At 40.9% G+C, this 23,102-nt stretch overlaps 1 protein-coding gene across 7 annotated transcripts in view; it reads right to left on the reverse strand.

Annotated features, from left to right (window-relative positions):
• The window catches only part of ANKRD17 (ankyrin repeat domain 17), a 96,823-nt gene that overhangs the window by 1,551 nt on the left and 72,170 nt on the right, over positions 1–23,102 (reverse strand). For 6 of the 7 annotated variants that reach the window (XM_068941302.1, XM_068941301.1, XM_068941307.1 and 3 more), the window contains 17 exons: positions 21,915–22,026; positions 21,604–21,749; positions 18,833–18,975; positions 17,885–18,098; positions 16,599–16,774; positions 15,573–15,735; positions 14,454–14,549; positions 12,804–12,920; positions 11,848–12,019; positions 10,547–10,994; positions 9,401–9,556; positions 9,012–9,161; positions 6,790–8,438; positions 4,726–4,923; positions 3,447–3,695; positions 1,318–1,493; positions 799–963 (listed from right to left, as the gene is read on the reverse strand). In XM_068941302.1, the coding sequence (XP_068797403.1) occupies positions 799–963; positions 1,318–1,493; positions 3,447–3,695; positions 4,726–4,923; positions 6,790–8,438; positions 9,012–9,161; positions 9,401–9,556; positions 10,547–10,994; positions 11,848–12,019; positions 12,804–12,920; positions 14,454–14,549; positions 15,573–15,735; positions 16,599–16,774; positions 17,885–18,098; positions 18,833–18,975; positions 21,604–21,749; positions 21,915–22,026 (4,530 nt within the window). The remainder of the gene's footprint in view (positions 1–798; positions 964–1,317; positions 1,494–3,446; positions 3,696–4,725; positions 4,924–6,789; positions 8,439–9,011; positions 9,162–9,400; positions 9,557–10,546; positions 10,995–11,847; positions 12,020–12,803; positions 12,921–14,453; positions 14,550–15,572; positions 15,736–16,598; positions 16,775–17,884; positions 18,099–18,832; positions 18,976–21,603; positions 21,750–21,914; positions 22,027–23,102) is intronic. The other variant, XM_068941303.1, reaches the window with a different exon arrangement.

The following is a 23,102-nucleotide window of genomic DNA, read 5'->3' on the forward strand; positions in this document are numbered from 1 at the left end:
AACTACTGACGATCCTTTATAATTTCAGTGGCTGTCTGAGCAGAACCAAGAGGTTTAGAGGAACATAATCCCTGTACTTCAGTTCTATTTAATGGGCAGAGGAAGGGCTACTTCCTCCCTTTTCGTGCAAACTCCCAACCTAGTGAAGACATTATACCCTTTGGAGCCTAACAATAACCCTTTAGGTTCATGCTGTTTCTCCTTTTTCATAAAGGCAGGCTTACATAACAGCAAACAATAAATGACTTCTCTCAAAAAGGCAAACTGATTGGATTATCCCAAATGTGGAACCGCACTGATGCGCATCAAAGTAATTGCAAGAAAATATGTATCATGTAAAACTAACCATCCTTCGTATCAGGACTTGTCTGCAGCACAAAATCAAAAAAACTGATCTGTAGTAACTGACCATGGGTCTATTCTAATTAGAAAATAAGCTGCTTTCCTAAACTCAACTGGAAGTAAGCTTCCCAATTCTCAAGCACAAATATGTTCACAGAAGTTACTATACGCACACTCCAATTACACTGTATTAGCTTGATGCAGATTTTCTCTCAGGAAAACTCGTGCCTATTTTTGGAGAGATAACTAGTGTGTAGAAGTTGTCACAGTACGCATACACAGCGCTCAGTGCTGTATTAAGTAGGGGGTTGTATCAGCTCGTTGGAGAAACGAGCAAAATCAAGAAACGCTATACAAAGCATTTCTCATACTTTATCAGAGCTAGAATGTTTTTGTCTTTACCACATTATTTTTTAAGTTAAAACAAAACCACAAATAAGAAGATCAAAATACTACCGTCTGAGGCCCGTTATTTTCTGTGGAATTTGAAACCATCTTTATCAGCGAGTTCCACGATGGGTCAGCAGCGTGAGGCCCGTTAAATATAGGGCCTCCAGTACCATCTGTGATGGGGGCTACTGGAGGAATCATTGCATTCCCATACACGGAGAAAGGCATACCCTTAAAGAAGGGAAAAAGCAAACAATCAGTACGTATTCATAAATGCTAGCACTATGGCGCACACAGAATTCCTGATAGGGATGCATGTTACAGAAATCTTAGAGGCAGTAAAAGAAAACTTCTTAAAGCCTAAATGCGTAGAAAGGCATTTTTATTCTCCTCTTAGCTCATGGAGCATTAGACCATTTTTTATTAGATCTAGGCTTCCTGCCACACTGTGAAGGGTGGCTAAGTATTTTAACTTGCACACGCTCAACAGCGCAGGTGAACGATACCTTAAGTTGTTCATCTGCCTCGCACACAAACACGAAAATTGAGTGGCACAGCGCACATCAGAAACGACAAGATCATTACCCCGACTTTTGGAAAGTCCATGTATCCTGCAGGAACAGGCTGATGGAATGTACCGGAAGGCGTCACGATTCCCGTACTGTCACGCTCCATCGCTTGGTGCGAAAACACTCCTGGGTCTGACATGGGCCTGTGGATCATGTGGCTCCCCATTCCGCTGTGACACCAATCCACTTTGTCTAACCGAGAGATCAACATGGCAAAGTGTTATTATGTTATTATACATAGAACACATGCATCATCCATTTCTTCCAAGCTAAACATTTGTGCACTTGAACGTTTCTGAAGACGACGATGGCTCAGTTTATGGCTCCCATGCATACCTGGATTAACATCTTTGCACGCGTGGGATGGAGCACGTCAGAAATGGCACCTGCATGAAGAGATACTCCAACGCAAGGACCCCATGCAGTGGCAAAGGGGGCTGAAACATAATACGCAACTTAAGTGTAGCCTCCGCAATTTTCCCCTCAACTGAAACGTAAAACTGCCATTTGTGGTAACTCTTCCTCCTCCAAAACCCTAAATTGCTTGCGTTTGTGGTGCTGCAAAGGGGTATGTACGCTATGAAGGTAATTTGCTCCACTTCATTTTGATTCTCGAGCTATTCATAAACACACAGATACAGAGCAGTAATACTTGGAAGCAAAACCAGGAAATGATCAGCTGAAAATATGTGCTTATATTTTAATTACATTAATTCACTGGAGGCAGCTATTGTACAGTTCTTACGATTAACATGTAAAACTTTCAATGAGCCAATTTTCCAAACCAAATAAGGCAAACTGACTACGGGGCAGGTGGGAGGGGGACACGCTGCAGAGAGAAGGACATCAACATTTCTGAATCCATCCTAATTCTCAGCAACAGTTTGTCAGTTAAACCGTCTATTTCATTGTAACATTAAAATCAAAGAGGTAACTGCACAAACTAGAAATAAAGCAGCCTTACCAAAACAAACCAAGACAAACCTCAAGGAAAAACGTTACATCTAGACAGCTTAGGCAAAAATATTCCACTTCTAAAGCCCTATAAACGAACAGCCTATGACTACAGAGAGATCAGGAAAACTGTAATGAAATAAAAAAAGGCAAACATTTTGGATACATCCTAGCTATTTTGTATTTGGGGCAGGGGGGAACAGGACAGTGTACTCATCACATGAGAAGTATGTGCACTGTTTGTCTATTAAAACCTAAAGATGTTTTGTCTCTTCAGTGAAGCAGTGAAATGGGTTGTCGAGAGAGACTGAGCCGTTTCCATCCTTGGACGTTTTCAAGATCAGATTGAATAAAGCCCTGAGTAACCTCATCTGACTCTACAGTTGACCCAGTTTTATGCAGCAGGTTGAGATGACCTCCACAGGTCCCTTCCAATCTGCATTATCCTATGATCCTAAAAATTCAACTTTTAAAAAAATCAGCAGTCCAATATAAATTGCACCCCAGAGTCCTAAACAGTTGCTGAAAACGTGTCCCACTGATAACAGGCATTTTAAATTAATTCTGACATACTGAATTTCAAAAGACTGCAGGAAAGTTAAGATCCTCATGTTAGTGAAAGACAAACAGGGTGACTGGACAGAACAATGGAAAACCAAATGCAAAATATAACGCATTAAGAAAGTAAAGGAACAACGTCAAAGTTGATAACTAAATTGTATGATTCTCATCAGAAAATCGGTCAGTTTCGGCCATGAATTAAAAAAAGTATTAATCCTTACTGTACAAGATCTGTTCATGAAGGAAAAAAACCATCCAACTATCTTTGAAAGCCCTCATTTGCCCTCCTCTTAAATGTATCAATCCTCAATCAGTTCATCCCTGTACAGCATGGTGTTATTTTCCTTGTTATGTACTACTTAGTAAGAACAAACCTTCACAGCAGCCGAGTTTCAGAACAAGAAGGTTTTCTGTGACATTAGTAGGAAACAATTAAGTGGCTAGCAGGGCAAAGTCCCTGTTCCAACTCCTTAAAAGAAAAAAAAAACCTAAAACCAAAAACCCAAAACACAGAAGCATACCTAAACTTCAAGATACTCATTTCTGCATTATCTTTCAGCTTCAAAGCAAAGTTGAGAAAACATATTACAGTAAGTGACACGCACAGGGATGTCTATTAACACTACATACCTTGATTGCCACCTATACCTTCAAAGGACCAGATACCACTATGTCCCACTGGAGCAGCTAAGTTGCTCCCAATAACAGATGGGGCAGAAGTTCCAGTTTGTCTAATACGTGCAGACCGTTCAGTCCCAATTGGAACAGGAACTTTTCTGTCCTGAGAAACATTACTGGGTTTTTCTGATCCCAAGGACACTGCTGAAGGGGCAGGGGACGGTGCTCTTACTCCAGAAGACACCGACTGAGCAGGAGATTCTACAAAAAAAAACAACAAGAGCATTTAGTCATGTCAGTGAGTCCTCTCAGGTCACCATAAACCCATCCTTTTATGTCAAACCATACATGAAACAAACGAAAATGAGTAGTTTGTTAGTGCCACATTGAAACAGCAGACACTTTAGGATAATTTGAACAGTTTTACTTTCAGATCAGAGACACGTTCACCATCTATTTAGTTTCTTACATAAAGTCATTATCATACCCTGTCAACTACCAGACATGCATTGTAACCAAGCATTACTGTGCATCAGTGATACGGGATTTGAGGATTATATCCAAAAGCATAGCTCAAGTAAACCAGTGTTTGTTTTGGTTTGTCCTGGGTGTGGTTTTCTCATTACTATTGCCAGTAAAGCAAAACATATTAACTTGTTCCTTGAAAAATTCAGTATTCAATAAGTTAAAGAAAATCTGTCCACGAAACAACTCGGCAAAAACAAAACTGCAGAGGCCAATAGCAGAGGAAGGTACCACAACCTGCATTTAGCATTTCCTCCTGGATTGCATTACATAGCTCTGTTTAAAGAGCATCAAAAAGCCTAAGCAATCAGCACTGCAGGACTACCTTTAGTAAAGCATCATTACAGAATTTACACAACTCACGCTTGGACTATTATCTTCACAAACCGAAAAAACCTAGACCATTCTTTGTAAGAGGACCAAAAAAATTCATCTACAATAAATAACACTGGACTGTATGGTAAGTTTAAGATAGGGAACTCCAACATCATGGCAAAACTCAACCAAAACACTCCCCAAAAAACCCAAAAACAAAATGCCAAAAAACCCACCATGAAAACAAACCCCACAGCACTGGAAATTGAAACTTCCATTGGAAGTTTCTATCTCAGAATCTCTGGATACATAGTTTTACAACATACCCCAACTTAAAAATAAAAAAAAGCCAAAAATAGAAGAGCAGCAAGCTACTTCAAATAAACAGTACACAAAGCTGTTGGATTTATACAACAGCTTCTCAACTAGTTTCCCACTGACTAGAACTCACCATTTGATGCGGATGAACATGGAGGCAATAAACTAAGTGGGGAAAAATGCTGTCTGTTAAAATTAGCAGCTGCAGGTGGTCCGCCAAGAGGTGTCCCAGGTGCATATATCTGACCTCCCGAAAGGTTTGAGGCAAAATTACCCAGGTGTGTAGAAGAAGGTGTTACAGAAGCATAGGGTGAATCCATACTGACAATACCTAGGGGAGAAATTGGCACAAGTGACTCCCACTATTGGAAAAAAAAAAAAAAATCTCTATAAAGAGGTCTCCGGAAAGAGGTCTCCTTACAAGGAGAAATAATGAGGGAAGAAAGACTATGTGGATCCAACCAATTAGTGATTTGATTTTATTAATTTCCTGAAGAGAATCGGGAGTCTTAAGCTTCTTACTCTGCAAGTCCTGACAGTATGAAGTAGCTGTGCTGAACAATTCATATGTTATCATACAGATATCGTGAATGACAACAACTGAAGGAACAGAATACATGTTCTGATATAACTGCATACCACCATGATAACTGAGCATTTTATTAACCTGCATATCTCCATGATAACCAAGCATTTTATTAACCTGTAACTTAAGCCTTGTATGTTTGTAAAGTAAAATTTTGTACTAAGAATAGTGGACACGCTAAAAGGTAGTTGGTTTGGTTTGGTTTTTTTTTTTTTTTTTTTTTTTACTTTTGCCATTCAAATTTTAATCCACTGCAAAAGAAAAATGTATATAGGTGCTTTCTTCCAACTCAGGGATGCATTTTTGATTAAGTAAATGGTATCTAATTAAGTGGCATCAACTCTACAAGAGCAACTCGTTTTAGTAGAGACGCCCAAAATACCAAAATTACATCCCCCTCAGTATTCTCCTTAATGAAGGAAAGGAAAAACAATATCTAAGATTTTAAGATAAAAAAAAGTAAGGAAGCTTGTTACTACTCAAATACTGTGACTTTTGCACTTGCATCTTTCTGCTATTCATACAGCTAATGACAGAAAACTATAATTTAGTAGTTGAATCTATAAAAATCTATTCACCAGTGGCAGGCAGAAGGGTAGAAAAAGCCGAGCATTTGCCTGCACTTCGTGAAGATGCAAGCTCTTTTTTCTCTCAAGTTCTTCAGGCCCTAGGGGGCTACTTTCCTATGCACTAACATAATAGTTTTTGACTCTACAGACAGCTCCAACTCGATCTATTCTTATCTGTAGCCTTCAGGAAGAAAATTGAGGTAACGTGACGACTGTGGTTAGAGCACTACTGTTATTCAGAAACTGTTGGACATATTCAAGTGATACAGTGTATGGTTGTGCAAGAAGTACAATTGCACAGACAGTACAGCAAATTAGACCAATTTCACAGATGGTTCCTCAACAGCTTCTCTACGGTATTCACACACACAAAAAAGCCGTTATGATTGTCCTGGATTCATAAACAAAGCTAGATAAACAAGTCGTGGAGGCTATCAAAATAGGCACAGGTGGTAGAAACAGCGTACTTTCTACAAACTTCTAAAATCTTGCTGCAAAATTCAGCACATCCATGAAATTGGACTTTTTGATCAAGCTGAATACTACAAAGAACACATCCCTCTAAGGTCATGTTAAAACCCAGATTTTTCTGTCAGCCTAACACTTTGAACAAGCTGCAAATTTTTCTGTACTCTAAGCTCGAGTATCGAGTTATCACAAAAGGGAAATAGTTACGAGGTGGTAGTAGGGAAAGAAGGGGGAAACAACAATGAAGCATTTCATTGTCTGAGCTATCGGAGAAGAGTAGAGCGGAACAGCGAAATGAACGCCTTTGCCTTTGGTGGACTATCAAGTTCATCAGCTGCCAAATAGCTATTACAACGTACAGATGACGCTTAAAGAAAGGTTAACTGAACTATGCTTATAGATACAGGAAGAACGATTCAATATATTAGAGTCCCCTTCCACTGCAGGGTCGAAGTGGATTTACCATAAGCAATTACAAGGACAGAGGCAGAAAGCATCCGAAGTTCAAAAAGCAAAACATGCAGCAGCAATTAGTTAAAAACATTATGAAGATATGAACGCAAAACACGCTTACCTGAGGGACTTGGAGCTGGCCTCTGTAACGGTGGCCTAAAACCTGGGGCTTTGGAAGTATCAGACTGATGTAAAGGATCCGAGTTTGGCAAAAACGAAGACTTTCCTGATAGAATGGATTCTGGTGTTGTCTGAGATGAAACGACAGAACCACCCCAGAAGGCATGAGCAGACGTAGGACTGTTTTCAAACAACGTACTAAAGGGTCCAAACGGTAAAGTAGCACTGAAATTGGTACCCATAGACTTGTTTGCTGGATGGGCTGAATTTTGAGAAGCACTTTGTGTACTTAAGGTAGAAGGAAGCTGCACTGAAGAAGGAACACTGTGGGGCCTTTTGATGTGATTAACATTGAGGACTGCGACAGAAGAATTTTGCACAGGAGCTGGATTCTTATGGACGCTACCGGTTCCATGGACAGGCGGTCTGATGGCAGGGGTTTCCATCTTTGTCGGAGGCTGAGAAGGCCCCATTGACGTCTGAGCCATGGGATAGGTCATCGAGGCATTCGTTGGACCTGCCACAGGAGCAGAGGAGCTCGTGGCTGCTAAATTTGGAGGCACGACCATTCGAGGATCTGGTGCAGGAACCTGAGGTTGCTGAAGAGGAGGTCTTGCCTCTTGCAGAGGAGCTCCTGGAGACTGCTGATGAGCAGGGTGCACAGAGGAACTCCCAGAACCAGCACTGGGCTGCCTACTGCTGGCTGAGCTGCTCGTTTCCACTACTGGAGGACTACCCACTTCCTGATCAGACGAAGGTGCACCTTTATTCGGAGAGGCTGCTGCACAGTCGGAAGGACTGTTTCTAGAAACACCCACTGGCTGGGCAGGAGGAGAAGGAGACGATGGGGAAGATGCAGGGTAGTGTTCTTTGGCAGTAGGAATTGGATACGTGGCATTCGTAGGCGCTGTGCTGGTGTTACTCGCTGTGGTCGTCACTGTGGTCGTCGTGGCATTTGATGTCTTCACAACTGTGACGAAAAGCTGCCTTCTGACCGAAGGTGAACTTGGGCTGCCGTTTGTAGAAGAACCAGGCACAGTAGAAGCCACTGAACTTGTTGTAGCTGTTGGACTAGTCGTCAAAGAACTCGCTGAATTCACCTGAGAACCGCTGCTGTTCTGACTGTTATGGCGAGGCACCATGTGAGGTTTAGGTGAGTTGGTAGCTCTTGCAGGGCTCAACGGCCTAACGGGAAACGGACCCCATGTGGACTGAGCTGGTGGGAAAGTACCTCCAAAGTGGGTCATGGGCAACCGAGGCGGACGGATTTGCTGGAAAGTCTGAGCAGCGAGTAAAGCGTGTGCAAACTGCGGAGGAGGATATGCTAATGGAAGAGAAACTTGGAAGCCAGGCCGCACGTTGTTCACCGGATTCTTAATGGTTTTGTGAGTGGATGCTGAAGATATTGCAGGCACAGTGAGTGCGGAGGCAGTTTGAGATGTTGATGAAGCAGCTACAGTGGTCACTTTGATCCCCACAAGAGAACTGTTAGCAGCTGTAGTGGTGGCAGGTGTCGATGACCCTGTTTTGGAGTTTGCAGCAGAACTTTTCAAGCGGTTCTTTGGAATAAGTTCATCAATTTCCTTATCCGGATCTTTAATCAGCGCATTGATCAACTGCGTGGCCTGCCTTGTCGATTCAGTGCCACCCCTATAAAATTAAAGGGCGGAAAAAGGCAAAGTACAAAGTGCTTACTCATCAGGTTATAAAGAAGTACTTCATTCACAGTTGAGCCCGTCTTCTGTCACTCTAATACAAACACAAAAATGACTCCCTTTCAGAAGGCTGAGCTTGGCTTTTCCTTGGTGATGATGGCTGCTTAAGCAGCTCAAGATGAGTATTCTCACCCAGAAGAAATCTGTCTAGTCTAAAAACATTTAGTTCTCTAAATGTCTACGTGTTTAGGCATTTAGACATGTCTAAACCAGTCTAAGCATACCGATGAATGCATTTATGTCTTCATAATGTTTCCCCATCTTGTTTTGGGAGTAGTCTTTGTACAAATATGACAGTACCAATGTTGTTCCCAGCATCCCCACCCCCTTTGTCTCCCCTGCGCCAAAGAAAAAGTGGCTGCTTATCCTTAAAGGTCAAATCAAGAGAAGCGTACACATTTTTCAGCGCAGAACAATGTTCTAGAATGAATTAAAAAACAGGCAAAAAACACTCCACCGCACACACTGAATCCACACTCAAAAGTACATCAAGCAGCAGCTTGCTTACCTTATTGTTATTATTCGGTCTCCAGTTTTGTCCTTCTGTTTGTCGATATCTATGTGTGCTCCTGTGCACTCACGTATAGCATTGATGTTGCATCCTCCTCTGCCAATGACTCTGGAAATGACAGTTGATGGAACAGAAACCTTCTTGGATCTAAGCAAAACAAAAAAAAAAATTAACTGGGAAACACTTCAATGGCATGAGGCAACGGACAGATTAGGCAAAAGAACATTATAAAGATCCAGCCTACGCAACAGCAACTTTGTGAAATTCATCGTTTCCACTAGGAAACGAGTCCATCAACTAACAGCGGTGACGACTACGCTCAAGTTACAACAGTCCCCGAGATGCAATATACAAGGAAGAGAGAATTAGGAGAATGTTTTGCTTACCTTCTTACAACCTCCTTCCATCCTTCTTCTCTTTTCTGACCACGTTTAGGGCTAGCAATGGTCAGCTTCCCATTTGGAGAAGAAAGGGGAGAAGGACCAGATTTTGTGCAAGTAGACAAGGAATTACCTGTCACTTCACTGATAACTTCAGATAACCTTTAAAGGAAATTAAAGGCTGTCAATACACAGAGTCATGAAAAAACCACCAAAGGATGATTTCCACTTGGCGCATTCTTCCCTCCTCCCAACTCTGTTTTCTCTTTCGGGGCAATGAACGCTCCCAAGTCAGAACTGACAAGCTACACTAACGACAACGTTGGGTGAAAAAAGGTAAACATTTTCCCACCTAAACACACCCAAAAGGCTCACTTGATATTTGTAAAGCGTTAATGTGGTATCAGCATACCACCCCCTACACAAAAGCAACGTTGTTCATGAAGGCTTGAACGATACTGGCGTTTGAGCAGCTGGCATTGCCAAAGGAAAAAGTGCTTCTGCTCAACACAGAACAGCACCGCGCAGGGACTGTGGAGTTAGCTCCCTGTTAGATGTTGTGTCCTTGCAGTACCCATACAGGGAGATATTCTGGGACATGATGTCCCAGAACGAGTACTGCCCGCCAGCAGCTAAAAAGGTTGGAGTGCATCTAAGTTGCAACTCCAGACTAGTTTGGGTTCTAGAGGTAGCACAAAGATCTCCAAACAGCTCCATTAACTACACTAATACAATCCTAACTCTTCCAAAGGGAAGCAAGTACTTATAATAGACTGCCTCCAGGCCAAATCTTTTAAAATGAAACAGTGAGTAGTTTTGGGCAAGACCAAAAAAAGGGAAGAAATAAGAAGCCAAGGTAACCACAATATAGCTGACTTAAAAAGCAGGAGTGCTGGAATTGACATGTTTACACCTCAAAACATACCACAGCTCCCTAATTCCATGGATCCGACTCCTGCTTCTGAACCTATTCAGTTGAAGTTCATAATGCAACCATGTTTACGCTCCTTGCACAACCAACAGCAGCAAGGACCCAGGGTATCACCTACTTGCTAACAATTGATTTAATCATTAAGTCCAGGGAGACAGGGGCACAGCCTTGAAATGTAGAGCAAACACCTTAAATAAGCATGCACATTCACAGAAACTTACTTTAGGGATGATTTGGCATTAACTGCTTTCCTCTCCTCCTTTGGACAAGTGACAAGAACTGATGGTTGTTTTTTGTTGCTCTGTGTGTTAGTAACGGCTGTGGAAGAATGATTGTCACTCTTGTGGCTGCTGTTGCTATTGCTGCTTTCATCGCTACAGCTGGAAATTCTCATATTGTCACTGTCACCGCTTTCACTAGTGCTGCTGCTCTTAGATTCACCATTCACTTTCTCTGGCTGGCCATAGGAAATGGGGAGTTGATCATCAAATATAATTTGAACGTTATCAGGGGTCACTTTGTTTTTCCTGTTTTTTCTTTTGGAGCTTGTCGTGGTGATGGTGTTATTCCTTTTTCCATGGGAACCCGCTAAAGTCGTCCAAGTTGCAGATATACCTATGGTGGTGGTAGTGGTAGCACTAGGAGGCTCCATTGGGACCTCTGGATCATCTGATGGAATAAAAGAAGTCATCACTAACTTATCGGGCTTAAGGAAACTCATGTGGTTTTATATTCCAAGTCACATCTGTCATATCAAATAATTCATTATTAACTATAAAAACAGCCAAGTCTCAGAAGACTCCAAGAAACAGGTAGAACCACCAACTACACAGACTCCTGTAACTATTGCATGTGTGGTACCATGGAGTCTCTCCCTTTATGACGATAACCATCTAGAAGTTCATTCTTATCTTGCAATGAACATAGCAGCAATTTAACAAATTTGAAATTGAATTCAGTCAGGGAAAGACAGACACAAGTATTTAGGGGACATAAACAAGTATATGAAACAACAGATCAAGACTGTTTACCACATATACCTCCTTCCTTTCCGCATTTGAGAATGAGGGGACACTCAGTGAAAACCCATTTCTCAATGCACCATACGAGATCAAACCCTAGAAGAGCCAGCTTTCAGCTCTTTGGGCAAAAAGAAATGGATATTTGGAGTCCAATGTTGCCGCTTTTGCATCTGGTCATAACTATAATTCTGATAAGAGGTAAAAAATTGCCGTGGTTTTAATCGTTGGGATCTTGAAGAAAAAACATGCCAAAACCCTTCCTGTAATAAAGTTAACCTAGAACTGCCACTGCCAAGCTGCTGGTAACAGCCCTTCACCACAGCAGGACACCACAGATCAACCACCATGTTAATTGAGGGATTTAATAGAAAAGGTAGTCAGAAGGAAAGCTCAGAGGGTCATATGAACGACTGCTTATATTTTGACAAGAGAAGCCATTGTAATACTAGGAATAAATACTTTTAAAACATAGCCTTGGTAACACAAAACTGTTAAATCACCTTCAGGTTTTAGCTTCTCCTTCTCCTGAGCAGCCTGGAGTTCAAAATTCTCTTTATTTTTTGCTTCAATTTCTTCTAGTTTTCGTCTTTGTTCTTCTTTCTTCTTCCTCCTTTTCTCCTTCCTTTTTTCTCTTTTGGCAGCCAAAGCCAATCTTCTGCTTTCTTCCCTTAGCTATAAGTCAAGCACATTGAACAGCATTGGAAGATGTACCATGCCTTTCAAAAAACGCGGATGCTTCGTTATAGCATCCTTGCCCATTTCATAGGAGGCTGAAGTGAATTTTAGACTAACGTTTTTAAAAACAGAAGGGAAGCAGTCTCTTCTGTGATTTTTTTTTTTTTTTTTAAAGTAGTTGCTCTTCCAAATGTAGACTATTTGCTCATGCTAAAAAAAGTTATCACAGAAACAGAAGACACCACACAAAATAAGCCAGTTTTCCTACATGTTTTTCAGGATTCCTTAAATCACCACGTGTGCATCAGTACAGTTCAAACAACAGTTATCTCCCCTTCCAACGATGACATGAAAAATATTTTCAGCTAAGTTGGGATACTAAACATGTGCTCATCTGATACATTTTACTTGATTTTTCTATTAGATTTCTACTATGCTACTGTGGTTTCTAGTAACATTACTGGCATACTTATCTCATATTTAAGTCATGAACAAAACAAAAATCCTCAGCTATTATGTACTTCATAAAAAATACTACTTAAAAACCATTTTGGGGTATATTACATACAGCAATCATTTTGTTACAGAGAAGTTTCTTGATCCAACTTCTCACTAACGACAAAAGTTACTTGAGCAACTAGATACTGAATTCTTACACTCAAGTTACAATTACATACGTATTCTCAGGTTTAATACACACTTTCATAGATCTTATAATCTTGAAGGAATATGAAATTACAACTTTACGAAAAAAAATACTCTCCAAATTCTTTCAACTTGCCTTCTCCAAGTCCAGTTCCTCTAAAAGAATGCTTGCATTTTTGTTCGCTTCGGCAGCCTGTCTATCTTTGGCTTGAACAATTGATTCCATACATAGGTGGCACTTCTTCAGCATCTCCTAAAAGAATAAAAGTACATGAATCCTTGGTCTGAAGAAGTCAAACCTCACATTACATGTGTTCAAACATACACTCTTAAGCTTAGACCTCTAATTTACAGACCATTCATCAGCTTGCATAGAAGGTGTTCTGAGAAAAACGTACATGCTAATGCTCGAGTAGTATTAGCATCCATGTTAACACTAAGTTAGTCTCATAGTCAATAAGCTGTGAAAACAACATTTACTGCTTTTTACATCGCAAGCAGTAAGCTTACTGCAAAACAAGTATTTTATTCTTACGAAACGACAATTTGGTAGCAATATGGTGCCATCACGAGAAGGAATTCTTTTCCCCTCGATTTTTGAGTAAGACATTAATCTTCACATCTGAACAAAACTACCATGCTATTTGTGCAAACATTCTCTGTAACTTCAGCTTCCTTCCAGTAAGCTCCCTTTCATGCCCAACCTTACAAACTGATATTTCACAATCACAAGTAAGGATCGTAATCAAAAGGGAATCTCTCAGCATGGTAGAAACTTTGAGCAAAAACAGTCATAACATATGCCTGTTACCAAGACAAGACAGGGTGACGAAACAAAAAGGGAAGGGTCAGAAAGGTGAGGAAACCCATAAAGATGAAGAGATATCACAAAAATAATTTTTTTTTTTTTAAACTCTTGGGTAGTACTTGAATATTATGGTACTACTCAAATCTATGTGACTGCATGGCAGTAAATACTTTAAAATATATAGTCTGCCCTGCATCACACAAGCTGACAGCAGTCATTGTGATGGGTAACCTAAAACATACGGTGTTAAATACGAACATTTCTTCGGCCTCAAAGGCACATCACAACATGAACCCCAGAAAAAAAGACAACTCAGTCTTCTGCAGTGCAGAAGACCAACAAAAAGATAGAATCACTAAGACTGTATTTCTCCACTAGTTGCTCTTACCATTTCCTTTTTCTGCTCAAAAGTTTTTGCCCCTGTTCATCTTGACTAAAAATGAACTGAATACAATTAAACTTCCATGGGGAGGAAGAGCAGTTTATCTAATACTCTGTAACTAAATGCTTTACTGTTAGGCTTTGGGGGTTTTTTTGGTTTTTGTTTTTTGGTTTTATCTTCCTTGTACAAAGTTCTGTAGAAGATTCTGAATCTTCATACATAAACTCACACACGCTCTTGGCAGAATTTCATTCAGTTACCTCTGCCCTACTGAAAAAGTGGTCATAAATCCAGCATCACCACACTCAGTAGGAAGGGATGTAGCGTAATCCAGGAAAGCAGCTAGGATGCCACTTCAAAATAAGCACAGGTAATGGACAGCACCACCTTACTACCACTGTCACAGAACTAAGGCTTAGAGAGTTACAGTGGCCGCATTCTCCCATTTTCTGCATTTCCTCTGGTAACTTTCAAGGTGACCATCATTTGCCTAAGGCCCAGTGTGCCAGCAAGCAAAAGACAACCTATACCATCTGCTCTGAAGCGGAGTCACAGTATGATCCCTTCAGAAATATTATCTTACTCATATTACTTACCTTATCAGTAATGGTTGCTATGTATCTCATACATTCCGAGTCTGATGGAAACTGATTTACTTCTTTCACTAGGTAGCGCACCACTTTTACATGACCCTGAAAATGAAATTTCACAGAGGTCATTTCATAGCAGGCTATTTGCTTCTGCTTTCCTAAGAAACTCTTCAGTTCAAGCACTCCTTGCGTAGTATTTCTTTTCAACTCCTTCACATAATGCTCTCAACATTGCAAACATGTTTGAACCATCTTTAACACCTCTTAAGTAGTGGCATGTTCTCTCTCTTTTATGAGGTAAGGGAACACAAGCAACTCAAAGTTACTTTTGTAAAGACTGCACACTCTGACAGTGAGAGAAATTAGATTTCTACGTTATCAGTTACACGGTCTAACTGTGAAACATATCTTCCCCTTTAGCTTATTTTTTTTTCTACCCGCGTCTCTTAGTCTATTTTTGGTTTATGGTGAAACGAAACCATTTCAGATTGAGTTTCACAGCATTAACAGCGTGAACTGCAGAGTACTGACTTCCTAAAAAGTTTCCATGACAGATTAAGGAAATGCAACTTCCTAGGACAATTACAATTGAAGCTGCCCTTGGTCCAGTCCTGCTTTTACATACTACTTTGTCACTTGCAGCTTTTGTTTGTTTACAAACACCAGGCTCTGGCGACTTAGACCTTCAAGTTCCTACAGTCATTTGGAATTTTTAGGTACAACACCACTTTAAAAGGACAATACGTCAAGAGTCAAGCCTGGCTAAAAAGAGCGGAGGGGTTTTGCAGAAACGCTCATCCCTCTTGTGTGAGTCTCCAATCCAACGCATATTTCCTGTTCTATCACAAATTCGCCCTCCCCACACACACACACTGCAGTTTTTTCTTCTCATAACAGGCCCATGAGAACTAGACTCTAAGAATGCTTAGAAATCGAGTTTCTCCTAGAATTTAACACAGTAATTGTGCAGGTGACATACATACCTACTTTTGAAGATTCAACGCCAAGTATTAAAATTAGTTTGCAGATTTCAAACGATTTAGTTTCTCTCAACAATGTTGTACTCATAACTGTGCAGTTATTATCAAGACAACATTAAGACCAAAGCTGAAGTTTGCATTCTACCTTTCGAAAGGCTGCCATAAGAGGAGTTATCTTCCTGTTATCAGCAGCATCCACATCTGCTCCCGCTTGAACTAGTAGTTGGACAACATCTAGATGCCCTCCATTTGCTGCAAGCCACAGTGGAGTATTCCCTTTCTTGTTACGCACATCAATGTGAGCTCCTCTACAAAACCAAACACGTTCAATCAAAACACTGAACCATATTTTAGTAATAGGCATTAACTGGACTGACAAAAGTCCACGCAATACCTAATTGCTGGCTGATTCGATATTCATTTTTACATGGAACACATGCACGGAGCGCTTCACTTTCCAAAATTATATTTTTGGCTCTCTCTGATGCCGTCAAGAGCCTATTTTCAGCCTAAAAGCGCTTTAAATAACCTACATCACACAGTCAGCTAGCTCTGAAGCTTCAGTAACTACTTCATTAACCCCTGTCCATCAGTACACCGTATTCCTCAGTAAGTTCCTTGAAACAACTTGTTAAGGTTTGAGTGCAAGCCAACAGCCAGCACTGTTACTTGTCAGATTGCATATCCAAAAGCTACTTAGGAAACTGTTTTGCACTGAACACAGATTGTGATCAAGTTTAAAAATAAAAGACATCATTAGATCAATGGCCTAAGTTTTGTGCGCGTCTTCCGTTAGCCTCTTTAAGGACTTGACGCTTTTATCTAACACGGAGTTAACTGTGTCAGTACATTTACTACAAATGTGAACTTAACAAGAAATTGCTCATTTCTAAGATACACAATTCAGTCAGCTCGGAAAAACTCAGTTAGCCAGACGTGGGCAAAAGGAAGCACTCCAACACCAAATCATTTTCTGATCACTTTCCACGAATAAAAATACATAGTTGGCAAAGTTAATAAATCCAGAAGACCTGAGTTCATTTTAACCAAACCTAGTATGGAATTAAAACCACCCTCCTCTCCCCTAAGTGTGTATCGGGAAAAACAGATTTGTGAGAAGGAACTTTATATTCAAGGTTTTTCTTCAAGCAGCATAGCTTCAGATATGTACCTGCTAATAAGAAGCTCACAGAATTTGTAGTGCCCTTTGTCTGCTGCGATGGTTAAAGCTGTATCTCTTGAGGAAGGTACTGGAGGAGCATTTACATCTGCACCTTTGTCCAGCAGAACTCTGCCCACTTCTGCATATCCACCAGAAGCTGCTTCCATTAACGGTGTGAGGCCAGTCTAAGACAAGCAAACAGGAAAAACAAGCAGTTAGCATTTTATTACCAAAGAGCCAAGACTAATTTGAACTTCCAGGAGCACATTTCAAGCTCTGGCATATACCCTCCAATTGAAGTTGTTATGAAATTTGCCAGCTAACAAGAACATCATCATCTTCAGCTGGCTAGGAAGAAGCTTCCGCTAAGCTGCTCTTTGGAAGTAGAACATACTCTTAGGGGAAAGCCCCAGCCCTCTGCTGCTGTGCAAGTCCAAGCCCCTTGCTGTCAATAGTCTCTCCAAACTAACCCAACAACCTTACAAAGGTGGGGGCCAACAGCAGCAAATACCATGAAGTGGACATGGTGCTATACAGACAATACAAATCACATTTCCTACCTTCATTGAGAGATGCGCAAAACAATGCTCAGGAAGCACTTGGCTAGGTCAAGGGGACACAAGACTTAGGCAAGGAAGAGACCTACTAGCTATTAGCGCTTCCAAGATCCTTTGGAGCTCACTTTCTGTCAGAAACTAAACATGGTGGAAAAGGATAAAGGCCACCACCTCTGTGGCAAGTCACTTCACTTGTTCAGTATTCTAACCAGCTTTAAGAGAACAGCCTTTCCTCCGATTTTATGAGCTGGGGTCAGCTGATACAAAGCTGCTAGAAGACGCATCCCATTGCGATTCTGTATTACCTCTGCAGCTGTAGTAGCCAGGGAGACTGAAGAGATGAGTCCAAATGCACAGCCTTGGCTGAAATTCACTCTATTTTAATACATGGAAGCCTCATATTTTTATTAAGTTAACAGATCAATACTCTTATGCTCGTAACCATCTGGAGATTAAGGAAGGCTTCAGAAGCCAAAAGCTCTGGTCCGAAGAACTGCATAACCACATCAATATACCAGCCTTTAAATACAACCATGGGTTTTCTTTAGAATATAAGGTCTTTCTCTAGATGACTTCAGAAATATGCATTTGATCCACAACACGCTTGAACTTCACCACCTGTTCAGTTAACTTTCAAAAAAAATGCATAGAACAGAAAAAAGTTGTAAAATGACCACATAGAAGCCATGCCTTATAAGCATCTCTTTTAGGTGCCTTTTTCAACTCTTTACTCCTTACCTTAGCTCTATGTTCCACATTAGCTTTTCTGTCAAGGAGCAAGCTAACCACTTCAGTTCTCCCTTGGAAACAAGCTAGAGTCAGGGCTGTATTCCTATTAGTCTCTATCTGGGCATTTATATCGGAGCCCATGTCCAGTAATAGCTTGACTGCAGCAGTGTGCCCATTCATGGCTGCCAGCATTAAGGGAGAAATGCCCAGTTTGCTACCAGTTCTGGAAGAGAGGAAAAAAAATGTTTACTCACGGTCACATTTATAAAATGACTTAAAAACTAGAGAAGGCAGATATCCAAAGCAGAAACACAGTTGCATAGAAACTATTACTGAAACTTCAAATGGTGCATTACCTACGACAAATAATTCTGCTTATAGTTATTACGTATGCTTCTTCTTAACTGTAGTAGATTTGAAGGCAACCCTTATGAGAAGCTAATTTTGGCTTAGACTTTTTCACTTCTGCAGACCATAGGTTAGGTTGTTCTCCTCTCCCAATGGATGAAATAAAGTATTACCCACACCCCAACACAAACACAGAGTCTTCAGAAAAGCTTTCATTAAGCTACACAGGTTAAAAACACAGGGGGCATAAAACTTAACACTTTCGTCATTTAACCCAGAACTGATTTCAACTACCCGGCCAAGCAGAGCAGGAGGAAGCATTTCTGTCTTTGACCAAAAATGACAGATGGTATGATGAAGGAAAAAAGTTATGGAAGTTACAGAAATACACTAAGGGAGATGGAAGTTAAATAAGCATTCAAAAAGCATATTCTAACTGCTATAGTTTGCACCTGGAGGGGAAAAAATCCTCCCAGAAGTAAGATCATACATCGCTTGTGATCACGTAACAGTAAGCTTTTGTTCCACTTAGTCAAGAAAGCCTTTCAAAAAGGGTCAAAACCCAGAAGACTACAAACACATGAGAGAAGGAGTGAAAAGGGAACTTGCCTGGAATTGATTTCTGCCCCAGCATTTAGCAGAATCTTGATAATGTTCACATATCCACCAGAAGCAGCGAGACTTAGAGGTGTGTAGTCAGAAACGTTCCTGTGCTCTTTGTTTGCCCCTCGAGCTAGCAGCAACTCCACCACCTGCAGCGTTTTTTAAAAAAAAAAAAAAAAAAAAAAACACACACACAAAACACACATTTGCTTTTCTTCCAAACTTGCAGATCTGTCTGGAGTAAATGTTTATGAAGTCTAAATATACCACTGACAACTTCCAACAGAAACAAAACCATTTTACTCTGTTGCTTCACCACACTCAGGCTTCCACAAATCCATGAGGCTGCAACAACGTTTCCAAAACCATGAGGACACCTGCTTTCACATCAGTCATGACCATTCCTTAGCACACTTTTGCTTTTATCAAGTTAAACAAGATAACCATAAAACTGAGATGGGTTTAAGACTATTTCAGCCATTTTTAAGACTGCCAAAAATATAGGTTCAGTTTGAATCCAGTACACAAAGCACTCTCGCTTTTTGTCCTCTTCCATTTTGGGGCACAACTCTTTATCAAGTTAAAAAGTCATCTTCAAACCAAGGTGCTGTAGCAAACCACGGAAGCAACTGCATGCTTTTATGTTACGTTTGCTATTCACACCGCTGCATCAGACTGTGTGTAGAAGTGACACTGTGCCCCCGTTCCCTCTACACAAAAAACACACGAGTCAGATAATATTTCCACCACTGCTGGTTTTCTTAGTACAGTAAGAAAACAAAACCCCTAGTATTTCTTAGAGGTTGCCTTCCTTACCAATTCGCTCACAACCCAAATATTTCACAGCTTCCCATATTCTACCCCAAGTTTACATTCAGCAGCAAAGTATCTGCAGAACGCTTTATAGTGATCTGACCTTTCTGGGAACGTAAAATCAAAAAGGAACACACTAAGGTGAAAACCCAGCCGTGTCATACTCAATGCAGTAATGTTTCGTTTGCCTCAGATTCACGTTTTGAAGCTTAGCGCAAGTTTAGATTGGCCCCAAACAGCTGGAGCCAAGGGCTTTTCAATTTGAATGCCTTGAGATCACTGGAGAGATATTGCCCCCACACCCTCCACACCTGCATCACATACTATTGGGAAAAAACATTTTCCTGGCTGCCCCAAAGCCCACTAAGACACAGCTGCTGGATTCCTCCAAGAAACACCATTTGAGAAAGGCAGATCAATCAACTCTCTGAAAGGATGAGCATAGTTTCACCTTTGCTGAATGAGGTAGCAGCCACCAAGGTGGGAGATGCTTTGACAGACTTACTGAAAAAGTAGAGGTCTTCTCCTTTCACACAAAAGCACCTCATTGTCATTTGCAACTAAAACCTGTATCTGGCACCTTTTGGATGGCACTAAGAGACAGGCCAAGAGAGCTGTAAGTTCTTAGTAAAATTTGGTCCAGTGAAATAGTCTGTCATCTTTTAAATGCCATAGCATCACTTAAGACAACCTGCAGAACAAGTGGGAGAGCTGTCTCTCATTTGTTTCTACCTGGCCATGGACAGAGGAAGGCAGTTCTACACCTGATCAGATAGCTTTCATGCCAAGCGTGGCCTTTGCGACCTGAATCGTAAAAGCATTAGCAGAAATATACTCTCAGATTTGTAAGACCCATTAGAAAAAAAACATGGCTTTTCTAATCAGGTCACAGAACACAATATTTCACATAACACTTAAAGGGATGTTAAAGACATCCCTTACAGTTACCTCTGGTCAATCATTAAAAAAAAAAAAAACCACACCCCAAAGTTTGTGTTTTAAGTCAGAGACACTGGAGTGATTTACAATACTTAGATACCTTATGGCCTACACTCAGTAAATGAGAAAACCTTCTTGGCTCCCATAAGGTGCCAATCCAGTGTCAGCTCCAGCTTGCCCAAAGTATGAACGCTATACTACCATATTCTTACGTCACACGCTTCAAAACAGTTTGTTGTAGGCATAAAATAAATTTGGGGTTAGCTGAAAATTGTAGAACTGGAGAAACCCAGGATGTCTGTATAAAGCACTGCCTAGCCATGAGGTGTCTCACCGCTGGTTCGTACAGAATAATCTACTCCTAAACCTGTCACATCCAGTCCATCATCACTTCATGTAACATGAAAGGAGGAATAAGACAACCACAGTAACACTTCAGTGCTTGTCTCAAATCCCTCTTCTCCTGTTCGGCGCAACAGGGTACAGGCTATCCTGGATACCAGAAGCCTTACTTACCCCCCAGATGTGCCCTGCCTTCCCTCCCCAAACCTGTAACTAGACAACAGTCTAAATCTCTTGCATTTCAAAGAACATCCAGATGCGTTTGTACGTTGCTGTGATCACTATATTGTCCCTAAATGTCCAGAGTTTGAACGTAACCTTCTTTTAATGAAATGACACTGCAACAGAAACGGTCATCGCGTTCACTTTCAAATTTGTATCAAGTTAAGAAGGTAAAACACCCCAAAACTGGCCACTAACGATTGCAGTCACGAGGCCTGCTGTGCAGCTCTGGTCCAGCTTATTGAAATAGGAAAAAAAACAATTTATATTAGGCATTCTGCAATATATAACTTCGAAAAACATTTTCTAAGTTATGTCTCTGCTTTCTTTTTAAAAACCACCATCCTGAGACAGCATGGTTCAGGTTAGTCTCACCTTTCCTAGAAGACTGTTTTAGTATACTGACACTATACATCATCCACAATATGTTTAGAAGACTTGAATTTCAAGTTTTACTTCACCTCTTGCCTCCCTCCTGAACAAGCCAAAGACAAGGGAGTGTCCTTAGTTCTCTCCGACTGGGCTTCAATATCAGCTCCATTGTCCAGTAAGATTTCAACAACGCCCACGTGGCCTGCTGTAGCAGCCAAAATAAGTGGAGTAAATCCTGGAATGAGAAAGGATGTTTGAGGAGTCCACGTTCACAACTCCAGCTTAAGCGATAAAAATGAAACTACCAAAAAAAAGTCTAAACATTTGACATAAAGACTTCATTCATTGTGCTCCACTTGACGTCCAGAGCGGGTCTACGTCGGTATACTGGGTTACCTACCTTTCTTGTCCCTATGCTCAATGTTAGCTCCTCTCTCTAGCAGTGTTTGTACTAGTTCTTCGTGGCCACCAGCACAAGCAAGTGTCAATGCTGTGTCATGATTACTCTCAGTCTGAAAGAAACAGATACCGCATACAAAACAAGATAATTAATTCCTTCTTAACATACAGTCCCTTGTCATATTGTGTAATTGCCTCCGCAAAACTCTGTCTGTGCCAAATAAAAGCTTCCGTAAGCTTAGGAAGCGCCTACCCATTACCATACAGTCGTCTTACGAACGTGAACACAAGACAGGATCGTACCACTTCTCAAGAGAGTTTGGTAGAGAGACTTAAGCAGCAACATACGTTTCATTCCTCAGTGTTGCCAGGGCTCAGTTAAGAGACCTACAGCTTGTTTCAGAGAGTTTTGGAGGACTTTTGTCATGATCAGCTATCACACAGTGACTGAACAAAATGACAACTTTCTTAAAAAACAACAACGAAAAAACCCCACCACACTGGTTTCTGATAACCAATCCTTCTCAGGACAAGAGGAAAAAAGCCCCCAAAACATTTCTTGACTAATGTGGACACAATCAGGAGTATCACAGAGAAGTATGTTTTAGTATTGGTTTACTCTACCGTGACCCAGGTTAGTTGGCAACCAAGCGTAACATTGATCTACATTGGTGTCTACCAGCTCACAACTAAACCCATTAGGCTATGGGAAGAGGTCCTGCACGTGGTTACAGCAGAAACCAAGCAAGTGCTAAGAGCAACAGAACTAACCAAGGCCAGCTTCCCAGAGATGTCTCTCCCTTTCTCTGCAGCAATCTCAGTCCTTCCTTCTTCTCTACTCTGCCTGCAGTATCTCAGCCAGACAAAAAACAGCCACGTTATGTAGAGTCTAGAACTATGCACATGCACACAGTAGTATACGTATGCATTTTCTGATGGCCAGCTAGCTGCGGATCCACGTCAACTAGCCATTTAAAAATTATTTTCAATACAGATATGCTTTTCTCTTAGTGGAGAGAAGAGCTTGCACTACTTCCTGTTGTTAAAAAAAGTTGCCTAAATAATTAGTTTCGATACTTTTGTATTTTTGTCATGCACAGTTGTCATTAGCCAACAACTTCAATAGGCCATCTCCTCAGCCTCATTACTGTCTTAGGAAACCAATGCAAAAAATATTTAAGTTCTGTCA

Source organism: Struthio camelus, chromosome 4, assembly GCF_040807025.1.
Source record: "Struthio camelus isolate bStrCam1 chromosome 4, bStrCam1.hap1, whole genome shotgun sequence".
In the NCBI taxonomy this organism is placed as follows: Eukaryota; Metazoa; Chordata; class Aves; order Struthioniformes; family Struthionidae; genus Struthio; species Struthio camelus.